At 57.7% G+C, this 13,744-nt stretch overlaps 1 protein-coding gene and 1 long non-coding RNA gene across 4 annotated transcripts in view; one reads left to right on the top strand and one right to left on the bottom strand.

The window, feature by feature from the left end:
• The window catches only part of ITPK1 (inositol-tetrakisphosphate 1-kinase), a 169,795-nt gene extending 159,210 nt beyond the window's left edge, over positions 1 to 10,585 (bottom strand). Inside the window, exons 1-2 of one of the 3 annotated variants that reach the window (XM_026515415.3) lie at positions 10,505 to 10,585; positions 9,867 to 10,097 (exon numbers count right to left, since the gene is read on the bottom strand). In XM_026515415.3, the coding sequence (XP_026371200.1) occupies positions 9,867 to 9,961 (95 nt within the window). In that variant the 5' untranslated portion in view covers positions 9,962 to 10,097; positions 10,505 to 10,585. Of the gene's footprint in view, positions 1 to 9,866; positions 10,098 to 10,504 lie in introns of those variants that run through there. The other 2 variants (XM_026515418.3, XM_057318549.1) reach the window with 2 other exon arrangements.
• A 78-nt stretch (positions 10,586 to 10,663) lies between these two features.
• LOC130544812 (uncharacterized) lies at positions 10,664 to 13,489 on the top strand. The gene is made up of 2 exons (XR_008961432.1): positions 10,664 to 10,746; positions 12,569 to 13,489. It is a non-coding gene; the product is annotated as an uncharacterized LOC130544812 (long non-coding RNA).
• The last annotated feature ends 255 nt before the right edge of the window (positions 13,490 to 13,744 follow it).

Below are 13,744 nucleotides of genomic sequence, written 5' to 3'. Positions count from 1 at the left end.
AGAGGAACCAACAGTCCCACAGCACTGAACATTGCTGAGAAAGATGCCCAGGATCCTAAGAGGGAAGGAGCCAGTCCTTCCAGGTGGGGCACCTGGGGCTCACAAACACCACGACCCCATGCCAACATGCTCCTCCTCTCCTCTCCAAGGGTCCCCTCCCAGTCCTGGGAGAACAGAAGACAGCCCCACACACCTGTCCCCCGTACCACCCTCCTCTCTTAGGGGCACAGCCCAGCAAACGTTCCCTAGAAGGGCTGGGCTGTCCCTGGGGCCAGACGGGACTCTGCAGGGCTCACTGCTCTATGGGTCCCCACAGCCCAAGACTGGCCAGCATGCAGCAGGCACTCAGTAAATACATGTCTTGTGACTGCTTGAAGGAATGAATGGGGTGCTTTTTAAAAAGGTGGCTGGGCCCATCCCAGACACTCCAGGGGTGGGGGGAGGCGGCCCAGAAACCTGCAAGAGCAGCCCAGGGTGGCACCCAGATGTTTCCTCACCTCCACACCCCAGCCCTCCACTGCCGGATGGAAATAGGGTATAAGGCAGAAATGAAAGCCAAACCCTCTGCACCCACCCACCCTCCTCCCCGGGCCCTCCCAGGAAGCAGTGAGCCAGGAGGCGGGAGGCATGTCCTGGTCACTGACACTACAGGACCCTCACACCAGAAAAGGATCAGGAAGGGAGGCAGGGAGGCTACCTGTCCTCCCTGGGCTGGGGGCTTCCACCACAGATATGTCAGAGGCCCCAGGCCCCAGCTTGGACAGGCAGGAGGGCTGGGGCGGGGGCCTCCTAGGGAGAAGGGGGAACGCCATCATTCATGATGCACCTGCCACGCTCGCCAGCCCCGGAGGTGGCGGTATTATGCCCACTGGACAGAGCAGCGGAGGCTCTGGGAGGCTCTCCAGTCGTCTACAGCCGGTCAGGCAAGTCTTAAGTCTTGCGCTCCGAGTTTATGGCCATCCCCCTGCCTACCACCCCTCTTGGCCCTGTAACTGTCCACTGAGAATGCTCCGAAAAGAACACTCTGATTTGCTTCTGAAACGGTTATCAAGCCATCGGTACCCGGATGCTACATTCAAGATGGGGGCAAAGACCACCCGTCAGTGTAGACGCAGCACAGTTTCAGAAGTCAACTAGCCGCCAGGGTGAATCCCAGCTCTGCGATTCGCAGCCCTGACCAGGCAGGTCATGTCACCTCTCCCCGGGCCTCGGTGTTCCCATCTGGCACATGGAGACACGCCACCCACCTGGGAGGGCAGATTTCCCATCGGCAATAGTGCCTCACCTGTGGTAGGTTCTAGCTCCGCTCTGACATGAGCCACCGATTTGGGGATGGGGGGGGGGACAGGACCATCACCACAGCCTTCCGAAGCATGGAGGTCCGCATGGACGAGCCCCAAGTCCCAGCTTCACGGCTTGGGCTCCAAGACCTCTGACGCGAAGCTAACGGGCATGCGGAGGAAACTGCAAAGTGGGGACCCACGGACTGGGCCGCCGCTACCGCTCCCAGCCCTGGCCTGACGACCCGTGTGACATCCCCAGGATGTGACATCCCCAGGACTATCTCCTGTGCAAAAGCTAGCTCCTGTCCAGCCTCAGGACCCACCTGTAAGTAATTCCACTGCAAGCCAGCAGCCAGAGGCAAGAAATGTTTAAAAGAGGAGAGACGATTGCGCAAAAGGTAGCACCAGCAAGCTGAGTGCCCAGGACGGACTGGCCTGGGAACCTTTATATCCGGATGCCCTCCCGGAGAGGCCCTGTCCCCAGGGACCACTTCTCACCTGTTTAACTTGGCATTAAACATGCCTGACAGTTTTCGGGTGAGGCCCTAGTAACACACTTTGGGAAAGGATGGTTTGGGTTTCCCAGAAGAATCCCCAGGGTACTGATATGGACAGAAGACTCCTAGACCCCTGCTCTGGAGATTTTTAAAGGGAAGGGGTAGATGAAGGATGTGTAGTTTTCACCAGTGTCCCAGGTGCTTCTTTTGTTGGGCACGTTGGCAAACACTGGCCTGGAGGAAGGTAAATGTCTGTTAAAGAGAGCGACCTGCAGTGGCTTCCCTCCCCCACCGTCAGACCCCACCTTGAGGCCTCACCTGAGCTTTGGGAAAGGGCAAAGGTCAGCTGGCCTGGGGCCTACCACCAGGGGCAAAGGATCCCCCCTCCCCCACTCACAAGGCTCACAACTGCTGGACTGGGCCAGACCAGAGGGGAGCATGGAGCCTCCAATCCCCCGCCCTCAGGATCCCCAGAGCGTGGCTGCAGCCTCAGGTGGGAAGAAGGCCCCAGAGTCACCCACCTGGCCCCCCATTACACTGCCAGCGAACAAAGATACCAAGGACACTCTAATGTCTTCTTTGACTACCTGTCTAAAGTGGAAATCAGCCGGCCTTTCCCTGAACAGCTGCCCAAGGTCCACACAGAACCCAGGGTTACGACAGAGGCAGGCCAGGGCATGTGGCCTCTCAGCAGCAGAAAACACCCACCCTGTAGCTCCTTCAGCTCCCAGAAGAAACAGCTCTCAGCCTCTTTGGTTAAATGTCACCTCCTCAGAGAGGCCTCCTCTGACCACATGGTGCTAAAGTGGCTGCAGGCACCCCTACCACAGGTCTCCCCTGTTTACAGGCTTCCTGGAACTAACTACCCTGTGTGGCATATAAGTGCGTCTGTGTGCTGACTTAACCTTCATCTCCCCACCAACCATGTGGGTGCCTGAGGACAGGGACCAGCATGCAGCACGGGGCTGGACAGGTGCCTGCTTGGGATATGTATGCTAAGTGGGGAAAAGAAAAAAATGAAGGCATGAAGCCCAGGAGCCCCTCCCTGGCCTGGACTCCCCCCATATCCCTTCACCCCAGGGTTTCCTTCTGGGCCCAGGGCAATCCAGAGCACTCCAAAAGCCAATGGCTTTTGGCTGAGCCACAGGGACATGGAAAAGGCTTCCAAACCCACCAGTCAGCTCCTTCCTCCACTAAGAGATAGTCTTTTGGGCTCCTACCACGTGCGCTGTCGGAGGCCCTGGGTTTCAGCCACGAACACAACTGCAGGTCTCCACTTCTACAGAATGAGCCTCCAAGATGATGAGCGCAAGTCCAGAGAGAGAGAGAGAGAGCGCACACAACCACTAGGGGCTGAAGATTCCGAGAGAGAGGGAAATCACGGGCACCTCTCAGAAGCTGCCTTTGGGAGGGATGGCCACCTGACTGTGTGTCCTGATTCCCCCTCCAGGGCAGTCAGTGGCTTAGCAGTGGGCTCTGCCCGGGGGGTTGTCCCACAGTGCCACCAGGCGACTTCCTCATAGGAGCGAGTCTCAAATCCCCGCAGACAGTGACAGACCCACCCTCTGAGCCCTAAAAGCAGGGTGGGGGGAGGGAACAGTCCCGGGAGCTGTCACAGTCCTCGGCCTGGCACCATGACGGGCCTACAGAAACCAGCCCATGAGGCCCAGTGGGGGAAGCGCAGGCCAGGCCACGGGGCGGGTGCTTTCTGAAGGAGGCTTGCAGCAAGCAAGACAAAGCCCGAGGAATTGAGGCGAATTCCAACGGCCCCAGGGGAATGGCCCAGCTGCTCCACCAGGCACCCCAGCCATACCTCTGGAGGCAGTGCTATTTGAAAGGGGGCTTCAGAGGGCAGGGGGGAGGACACACTGGTCTTGGAGTCACATCTCTCTGTGTGACCTTGGACAAGCCACACCACTCCGCCAGGCCCGGGTCTCCCTCTTGGGAGTCCAACCCACACTCTCCCCCAGGCGAGGCCACACACCGTCCCATCCAGGCCAGCGTCCCGAGGGCCCCTGGAGGTGGCGGGAGGCTGGGGTAGGCCCGAAGCACGCAGGAAGGGGGAAGGTACGCAGCTCCTGAGTGTTGATGTGCTTCCTAAAATGAATCTCACTTCTTAAAAAGGAGGTACCAGAACATTCCCTCAAAAAGCTAGCTTACCAGCTGAATTCACAATACGAGTGGGAACAGAAACCCTATTGACTTGCAACCGTTCAGGAATTGCACTCATGAAGCACTTCACTAAGCATTTACCGAATGCCCCAAGCCGGCCAAGCCACGGGGGAGACATAACCAGAAGCGGCAGGACGGCCTGCTGGTTAGGGAGGGAGGTGCCGGCCCGGTGCCCAGGTGCGCCCAGCTCTGCACCGGGGCCTGCCTAACGAAGTCAGGCCTGCACGGGAATCAATGTCACCATGAGAAGAGAAATGCAAATCCACAGTACCATCCCACCCATGCGTGTGGCCGAGAGCAAAACGTCTGCCACGCGGTAGCGCTGGGGAGGGGATAGGCAACAGGCCCTCCCCTTCGCTGTCACCTGTGAGCAGCACCACCTCTGGGCAAGCAGCTTTAGAACTTCCCCGAAAAACTGCCTGTGCCCTTTGACCCAGCACTCCCTCATCCAGCCACCCAGAGCACCCAGGCGATGGGGCAGGGCACTGGCTGCCCCACTGTCTGGGGGGGGGGGGGGGCGCAACCAGCTGGGGAGGAGGGTGGGACCACTCAGCCAGTAAAGAAATGCAGCGAGTGATACGGATCTGCCTCCCGAGGAAGCTGAGATGTGCTATCTCTCTTAAGACACGGTGTTCCGTGAAAGGAGCCGTGGCCAGAACACGCGTGGGCCCGTCTACACAGTACACGTGGAGAGGGAGGCTGCCAGGGGCAGTGGTCCCTGAGCGCTGGGAACTCGGCAACAAGAAGGAAATGGACTTTTTACATTCACAAAGATAAAGGAAACAACAGAAGTTGGAATAATCGTAACACAATCGCTCCGGAAGACTCAGCATTTTGGGGAAACCCAGCACAAACTCCTCTTGGATCTGCAAACTTTAAAAAAGAAAAGGAAGGACTCTGGTGCATTAACAGAGATCTTCTCAAGTTCTCATCGGTTAAACAGGCGAGGGCAGCACCCCTGCCCTCCCAGAGCCCGTGTGAAAGGAGAACAGGACAGTTCCTGAACCTTGGCTGGGTCTGACGTCCCATCAACTCCACACCCAACAGGCTGAGCTGGCAGCACCCATTGTGGGCCTCGGGGGTCCCTCACAAACAGCCCAGACCACAAACACTAGATCCACAAATGCCAGAGACCCTGGAGTGGGGAGGCACGTGTGGGCCGAAGCGCACTCACCCTCCAGGACAGCCGCCCGAGCGCCAGCAGGACAAGCGCCCCTGAGAGGCGCGCACAACTTCACACGCCTGGCATCCTGGCTCCTTCCGTGCACACAACCCTGAGCTTCATAACTGCGAACATCCTCGCCTTGCATCGCGGAAACTGAGGCACGGAGGGCCCAGGGTCACATGGCTGGCCAGGCTGGGGACCAACAGATGGACTGTGCAGATGGACAGCTTCTCCTGCTGGAAAGCCAGTTTTCTCCCTTGGAGGCAGGGAGAAAGCATTTCTTTGCAAGGCTGAGTTCCATAACTCAGTTCCATAACTCAACAGTCTCGGGGCACTGGGGCAAAGGACACACAGTCACACGGTCAGTCCCTCCTCCCACCCCTACACCCCCGAAATGGGGCACACCCCAGACACTAAGTCAGACACCAATACTAACCCACAGACAAGCATCACTTCATCCTGGAAAAGATGCTCCTTCCTCCCCGCTAGGAATCTCCTGTAAGAATTCCAGTCCAGGATGCTAAGCCATCCCGGAAGAAAGGGACCTTCGAGACACCCCCTTTTAAAGGAAGGAACGTAGGACGAGGAGAGGGGAGGGCCTGATGGCACCCAAGCCCGCCCTGGCAGGCTTCCCAGGCCAGGTCCCTGTGAACACCACACTCCCAGCTCCGCGAGGGCAGGGGCTCCACCCTGCTGCCCCCAGACCTGCTACCTCTCAGGCCCAGCCTCTAGAAGGTACTCAGTAAAGCGGAGCGTCAGTGGGCTCCGAGGCAACTGTACAAAGGGTCACTGGTGGGAAAGTCCGCGACAAGAACGTGGTCTGAGATTGCTCGATAAACACATTTCCTCCGGGCCTCGTCGGTCCTGCTGGCCTCCAAGGTTCTCGAGGACGAGAACCCCACAGACATTCTTCTGCTTTTGGAGCCTCCAGGAAGGCCCAGCCTAACCTGGGCAGAGAAGACACCTAAGGAGGAAGCCGGGTCCTCCGGTGAAGAGGCCTCGGGACTGGGCCCAGGGAAAGCTGGCAGGCTGTGCGGTCTCTTCCTCCCACTCCCCAAGCCTCAGTGTCTCCACCTCTTTGTCCCTGGGCTGCTGGGACATGAAGTGAGATGAGGTGCCTGCAAGGCCCGCATGACAAAGGCAGCTAATGCAACAGTAAAGACGGACAGAGGGCCACCCACGTCTTAAACACCGAGATGCTTCAGGAAGCCCCGTGACTTTCCACCACCTCCCCCAACACAGGTTCAGCCGCAGGACAGAAAAGGGTGAAAGGCCGAAGAAATGGAGAAGGAACACGGAAAAGAACACTCACAGAGGAACAGAGGGGTGGGGCCCAGCCAGCATTTCCACACGAGACCCTGTGGAGAACTTAAAAAATGAAAAATTAAAAACCTCCCCAACATTTCCAACCACCAGCTTTCTTTCTTTGCTTCCCCTGGGAAGTCCCTCCTGGGCATCTTGAAAAAGGCACAAGGAGAGGGCGTGAGGGAACCGTGAGGCTGCGCCAGCATGAGCAGAAAGGCAGGGAGGATGGTGGAGAAAAAGAGAACGCAACCAGAGCCTCATCCCCATCCCTGTCCCCATCCCCAAGGGGGGACAACACCGAGGGGGACGACGGGAACAAACAGTGCCACTGAAGACAAGCTGAGTCGAAGGCTCATCTGTCCACCAGCCAGAGGGCCGTCCCATCAAGGGTTCCCAGGGGCGTGAGGGTTGGGTCCTTACGCCTACCAGACATATCCTGGCAGGCCTAGGTGCCAACCCCCAACCGCCGCCAAAAATGTGCGATGCCCTCTGGCAGAACAAGGCATTACACATTTGCAAGAGCACAACTCAGCTTTGCAAGGAGAAGTGTGTCCAGGGCGCCTGGGTGGCTCAGTCGGTTGAGCGTCTGCCTTCGGCTTGGGTCCTGGAATCGAACCCCGCATAGGGCTCCCTGTTCAGTGGAGAGCCTGCTTCTCTCTCTCCCTCTGCCCCCCCAACACCCGTGCTCACACACTCTCTCGCTCGCTCTTGCTAGCTCTTGCTTTATCTCAAATAAATAAGTAAAAATCCTAAAAAAAAAAAAAAATTTTTTTTTTAAAGTGTCCCCAGGACAACACGGCAGCAGCTGGACCCTGTGCAGGTAAGAAGGTGCCCAAGCAGAAAGGGCTTTCTGTGGGGGTCTCCAGGTCACGAGGCTGGGCCCGTTCTAGAACTTCACCAAAAGGAACAGAAATATGGCAGTGGCCCCTCTCATGCCTGTCTCCCCATTTGTACAACAAAGGAGCTAGATGACACGATCCCCAACACCCCTTCCTGCTCTACGATTTTTACAAGGCTTGACATTCAACTAAACAACTCATCTGGTCCATTCAGGCCATCCTCTCCGGCGCTGACACTGCCCTAAACATTCAGAGCGGAGCTTCAAACCATTTTCAAACATTTCTGGACTTTCTCATCAGAGAAAGTAATGGGCAATTCATCATCCATCAAAACAGGAACATTGCACCTCCAGATTGTGAATGTCAAAAACAGGACAGTGTCAGCTCTCGGGCCACTAAAAATCACACCAGCATTCATACAAACACAGCAGCAGCAAAGGGCTCGGGCGGCCCTGTCAAGAAAGGGAGCTTTCTGTACCCAGTCTAGAAATGTGGCCACCAGGGGGCGCTGCCCTGAAAGTAATAAAAGAAGAAAAACTCTCTCTTGGTGTTTTCTTTTCCTTCTTAAGCTTAAGGGACAAAATATCTAGAGCTTCCCTAATGAAAACACAAGTGGGGCTTCCTGAGGTTCTAGAATGGCCCACATGCTTTCTGTCTTCTCTTTGAAGCCAGTATTCTGGCCAGAAGTAGGCATCCGGACCCTGAGGGCAACAACCTTTTCTGAGAAATTAACCCTCCATGCTGAATTTCCCCCAGAATGGTTGACATCAAGGCTTGCCCTGAATGCCCCTCCAGCCCCGCTTAAAGGCAGGGGGAGTCCATGCAGAGGGAGAGGCAATCTGCAAGTCCAGCAGCAGGACCCAGCCCCGAGTCTGGGCTGGAACTGTTTTGCAAGAGGTTCCTAATTAACGAGCAAAACATACCAGCCAGATGACAAGCCTCATGCTTTAGCTGCAGACACAGGATGACACAAATACAGAGAGACCTCAGTGGAAAAGGGTGCAAGGTATTAACTGGGATTTCCCAAGACTCAGATGACTGCAGGAGGAGCTCCGGGACCTAACACCAGCATGGGGCTTCAACGATATGTCAAAGGGACCTCTCCGCATTTCTCCTGTGTCTAGGGCATTTTTTCCATAAGCGTGTGTGTGTTATCTGCGGTGCAATGTTCAAGCACCCTTTTTTAAGGTTCTAAAGTCCTCGGACCCATTTTCAAAGTTCTAGCTTCGAGTTCCTCCTGATTTCCTGATTTCCTTGTGAATTCCTGGGCTGCTTGGCATGCCCTACCGACCATGAAAAGCTTGCTTTCTCCTGAGGAAGCCAGCCTGAGAAATGGCAGCCAACTCCATCCCCAGGCCACAGGATGCAGAGCCAGGAGCAGTTTCATGTAAGGTGTGCCCTTCTGGCTGCAGAGAGAACAGTGTCTGGAGGGTCTGCCCAGGGCAAGGGAGCAACAGGCCCTCGGGACAGGCAGGAGGGGCACAGAGATGCCACAGGCCAGCAGGTGACTGGCTCAGACCCGCCACTTGCTCTGCGCACCAGGAGATAAGGAAGCCCAATTGTTCAATTCTGCAACATGTCTGGGGGCCTAACAGGGACAAAAGTGCAAGTAGAACACATTTTCAAGAATCAAATCTATCAAGTGGAGACACTGCAAAACAACAGGATTCCACCTAGACTTTGCAAAAGGCTTGGGGAGCCAGATTCTCTTAGGCTTTTGGTAAGAACAGAATTTACCTAACAGCTTCCCAGAGGTAAAGCCACAGCTGTACAGCAAGGTGAGGTGTACCTGGACCAACACTGGATGCTTCCATAATTCAGAATGTGATCTTCTTAAAACCCATGAATCTCCACCAATGAGCACCAGCATGGGGGGAGGTTGGCAGGGGGGCGTCAGACAGAGGAAGGCCATTCTACACCACATACATTTATCCCACATCCTCTGCACCGGCCACTCCCTAGCTGTGGGACCCCAGGCGGGGAGACCCCACCTCTCTGCAGATCGCTCCCCCTTCTCAGACACGTGGCCCAGAATCACCACCCCGGTCAAGTCTCAAGGCTGGTGCGAGGCTCTAATGAGACAGCAAATCACCACATACATGCCAAGTATCGCTACTCGCCGCACACAGGCTTAACCCAGTGACATGCAATGACAGCTTCAAGGGCTGCAAACGCATGGCACACAGTAGGTGGTCCGCAAACATACGAACAGCGGTGCCCTTCTCCACGAAGGGAAGGGTACGAAGGAAGAAAAACACTCCAGTCCAAAAGTAACCTCCAGCCACAGGCAGACGGCATAGACTCCCCGATTTCCCAGGTCCCTCTGCCACCTTTAGCAGCGTCCCCAACGCGCTCTGGGCAGCTGGGGGCTTCCCGGCCGGGGGTCACAGTGCACCTGAGAGCCCCGGTCCGTGCCACACCGCCCATCCTGGCCGCCGCTCCCCTCGAGCACCGCCGGCGGCCACCACAACCACCTGGCCGCTCGGACTCAATGTCCCCCGCGCACCGCTCCTTCCCGAACGCTCCAGCCTTCTAAAGCAGCCGCTGAGGCTGAACCGGGCTCGGGCCGGGGGTCCCCGGGCGCCGGGGCCCCGTCCCTCCTTACCTGCATAGCTCGGCGAAGGCCTGGAAATTCAGCTTCTTGATTTTCTTCTCGCTCAGCCAGTAGCCAACTCTCTTCCCTTTCAGAAAGGTCTGCATCTTCCTCCTCGGGCGGGGAGCTCGGGTCCGGAGGAAATCGCCCACAGGCCGAGTGTGGCGGCCCGGCGCGCGCCGCGAGCGTGCGGGCACCTCCTCCGGCGGCGGGGACGCGGAACGGGGCTCGGGGCGCGCAGTCCTGCCGGGAGGGGCGGGCCGGGGCGGGCGCCCGGGCGGAGGGAGCGGCGCTCAGCGCGGCGTGCCACTGGCTGCCGCCGCCGCCGCCCACGCCCCCGCCGCCCGCGGGGCTCGCCGGCGCGCCAGATCGCCAGCGCCGGGCCGGGGCCGCCGCGGGCCCCGGAGCCCAGCGGCCGCGCCGCACGCCCCCCGGCGGCCGCGGCGGCACAGGCCCGGTCCCCCGCGCCCCTCGAGACTCCTCCTCCCCGCCCTGCCGCCCGCGCCCGCGGGCCCCGACTCCGAGCCCGAGGCGGCGCGATCGGCCGCCGCGAGCCGGGCGCGTGCCCTTCCCGGCGCGTTCGGACCCCGGCGGGGCGCACGCGGCCGCCCGCGCCTCCCCCCCGGCCTGCCCAGGCCCGCCGTCCTCACCCGCCGCCGCCGCCGCCGCCGTCGCTTCCTCGTTCTCGTCCCCGCGCGCAGCCCGCGCACCCGCCGAACCCGGCCCCGCCGCCGCCGTCGCCGCGCTGACCCGGCCGGCCGGCCCGCTGGACCCCGCCGGGGCGGAGGAAGCGCCGCAGCGCCGGCCGCTAGGGGGCAGCGTCGTTCGCCGCCTCTTAAAGGCGCCGCGCCCTCCCGGCCTGGCTGTTAGCGGCTTGTATGCGTCGGGGCCGGTGAGCTTCGGGACGGAGGGCGCGGGACTGGGTGAAGGGCGGCCATTGCCAAGGGGTTGTTGCTTTTTAAAGGGGCAAGAGGAGCCATGCTGTGGGCCTTTTCTGCCTGTCCTCTGGGAGTTTCTGAAATCAAAAGCTTCTCTGTACCCCCAGCAGTGTTCAGCGCCCCCCCACCCTGGGTAATTCACTGGAACTGCAGCGGGGGGCGGATGCGGACATTCAATGAGATCATCCCTCTTCCCTTGAGGAGACAGACCCCTGCCCAGGGCAGGGTGGGAGGGGGGCTCCCTGGCGTGGTGACCTGAACACCTAGGGTCTTCTCAGGATGTAGACTCCGTCTCTGGGTCCCCTTCAACTGAGTGGGGACGGGGCGGGAACTAGAAGCATGTAAAATGAGGGTGGAACACTCCCAGGAGATCCACTGCTTTTGGAGTGCAAGTCGCCCGGTAGCCTCAGTGCCTTTGATTCACTAAACCCTGCCCTGCCCCTCCCCATCCCGCCCTGCCCGGCCCTACCCTACCCTGCCCTGCCCTGCCCACACCCTATAGGGCGGTAGGGGAGCATCTAGCCTTCAAAGAGCTCAGGGTCTGGGAGGAGAAGACATCTCTCCTCAGGCTCAGGCAGGAAAAATGAATGAGGGGGCGGGGCTCAAAGTTTCAGGGGAAACATTTAAGCTGGCCTTGGGAAATAAGGAAGATTTTGGTAGGCCTAAGAAGGGAGAATCCGAGGTAGGGAGAAAAGAGCCAAGTTGTTAGGAATGACAGACTCTCCTTGACGAAACTTGGACTCATTCTTTGAGGCCCAGACCTAGGGGCCTCCCTTCTTCCCCTAATTACAACCCCACCCCACCCCTCTTCTGGCTGGTCTTCCAAGTTGCAACTAGGAGAGGCTTGTCCTCACTGGGACTTGGGGAGTGATCACACATGACCACTACCTGCACTTCTCACCTCACCCCGCACTTGCTGTGTGACCTTGCAGTCCACTGAGCCTCTCTGGGCCTCCAGTACTCCCATCTTAAGCTCAAGAGCTAAGCCCTGCCTCATGAGAGCACTGGAAACTGCAAAAGTGCAGTGGCTGTGAGGTCTAAAATGTATGATGTGGGCATGGGGAGACGGAGATGTCTCTCATGCAATGGGAAGAACCGTCTTTGGCTTCTGAAAGACCTGGCCTGGGGGTACTAGTTCAGCTCCCCTCGGCTTGGGCAAGTCACTGTAGCCCTCCCAGCTTCAAGGTGGGGAAAGTCCTGCTTGCCTTAAAGATTGCAGTGAGGATGCAAACAGGGTGATGGGCTGGTCCTCAGCAGGCCTTCAGAAATGGTGCTTGCTACTGACTCACCCAAGGACTCAACTTGAGGCCCTGTTAAGAGCCCACCCCACCCCAGGGCTTCAGGAGCCCCTGCAGCTGCCAGAAATTAGGTACATAATGGCTTTTTACAAAGTCTGGCTCTGTGATTTGCCCCAAAAGTTAAGAGCCACTAATTACTCCATCTTGCTTGCTTATTCCTGAAGAAATGGACCCAGAGAGGTAAGGGGATTTACCCAAGGTCACTGAGCCAGTAAGTGGGAAAGCTGGGACCAGCAATGTCGGGCCAAGGGGCCTCCCCCTTCACCTCGGCTCACCATCCTTCTGGAGGTAGGAGGGCTGGGAGGCGCGGACAGGTTCTGAGAAGTGGACCACTGCCAGAGGTATGGCGGGATCCTCCCTATGCACTGGTGGGACCAGGTATCCACCCACATTTCTCTGGACCCCTGGGCAGCCACTGGCCTCAATCTTCCTCTCCACTGAGAATGAGAACTTAACGTGGTTTTTATCTCTGTTTTAGGGGATCTTGGTCATCCCATGGAAGGGTGGCGCTCTAGGGCTAGAACCACCCTCCAGAGCTGTCCCCCTCGGACTAAAGGAGTGAACCGTTTCGCCTATGCCACTCCAGCCCAATCAGTCTTTGGATGTGAGCTGACCCCAGGGAGGGCATGTCCTTGGGGCAAGTATTTCTCCGTTTACTACTTCCTCCACCTCTTTGAGTAACCACAAAGCCTGTCAACCCTTCCCTCGTTGTCCGTCCCCTGTAGTCCCAGCTAGTCTGTTCTGCACTCCTCAGCCGGAACAGGATTCAGAAAGCAAATCCACTGTACTTGGAATAAAGCCAAAACTCCTTGACAAGACCACCACCTCCCAGCCTCATCTCCCACTGAGTTCTCTTCACCCTGCCCCCACCATCCTAGCTTCTGCGATGCCTGCTGTTCCTAGGGCTCTTACATTCAGTCCATTTTTCTGGTATGTTCTTCCCTCTTTTTGCTTATTAACTCATCCATCCACCAGCTCCCAGCCCAGGGGTCCCTTGCTGGCATCTCAACCATCTAGTTCCCTGCACGTTACTTCAGTGACCAGGACACTAATCACACTTGGACTCTTACCTGACTGCTGTTTGTCCATCACTAACTGTGATCCCCTCGAGGGCAGGAACTCTGTTTTTGTCTTCTCACCCCTGTATGCATCTGATAACACAATAGCATATCCTCCTGGCTGAGAGTCTGGGTTCTGTTTGGATTCAAATGAAGCCAAATTGCTTCTCACAGTGCCCTGCGCAGAAGTGCCCGTGAAGTGATCAGATAGGGGCGCTTGGGTGGCTCAGCGAGTTCAGCAGCTGACGTCAGCTCAGGATGGAGCCTTGCACGGGGCTCCCCGCTCAGCATCTGCTTCTCCCTCTACCTCACGTGAGCACTCTTTCTCTCCCAGATAAATGAATAAAATATTTAAAAAAAAAAAAAAGTGAATGGATAAATGAATGTCAGGTTAGTCCCCCCAGGTGATTCCTGACCTCTGTTGAGGTAAGAGGCAAAAGTGGGAAAACTCCAGAACAGGAACCTGGAGACATCTACATTCCCTCTGGGACGCAGATGGACCATTAAGGGATTAACTGGTCTAGTGTGTGTCCATGGCCTGGGGCCATCTGGGAGAGGATTATTGCGGAGCTCAAAGCCAGCCGCAGGAGAGGGAG

This window comes from Ursus arctos, unplaced genomic scaffold (genome assembly GCF_023065955.2).
Source record: "Ursus arctos isolate Adak ecotype North America unplaced genomic scaffold, UrsArc2.0 scaffold_25, whole genome shotgun sequence".
Lineage (NCBI taxonomy): Eukaryota > Metazoa > Chordata > Mammalia > Carnivora > Ursidae > Ursus > Ursus arctos.
This window is presented reverse-complemented; position numbering and strand designations above follow the sequence as displayed.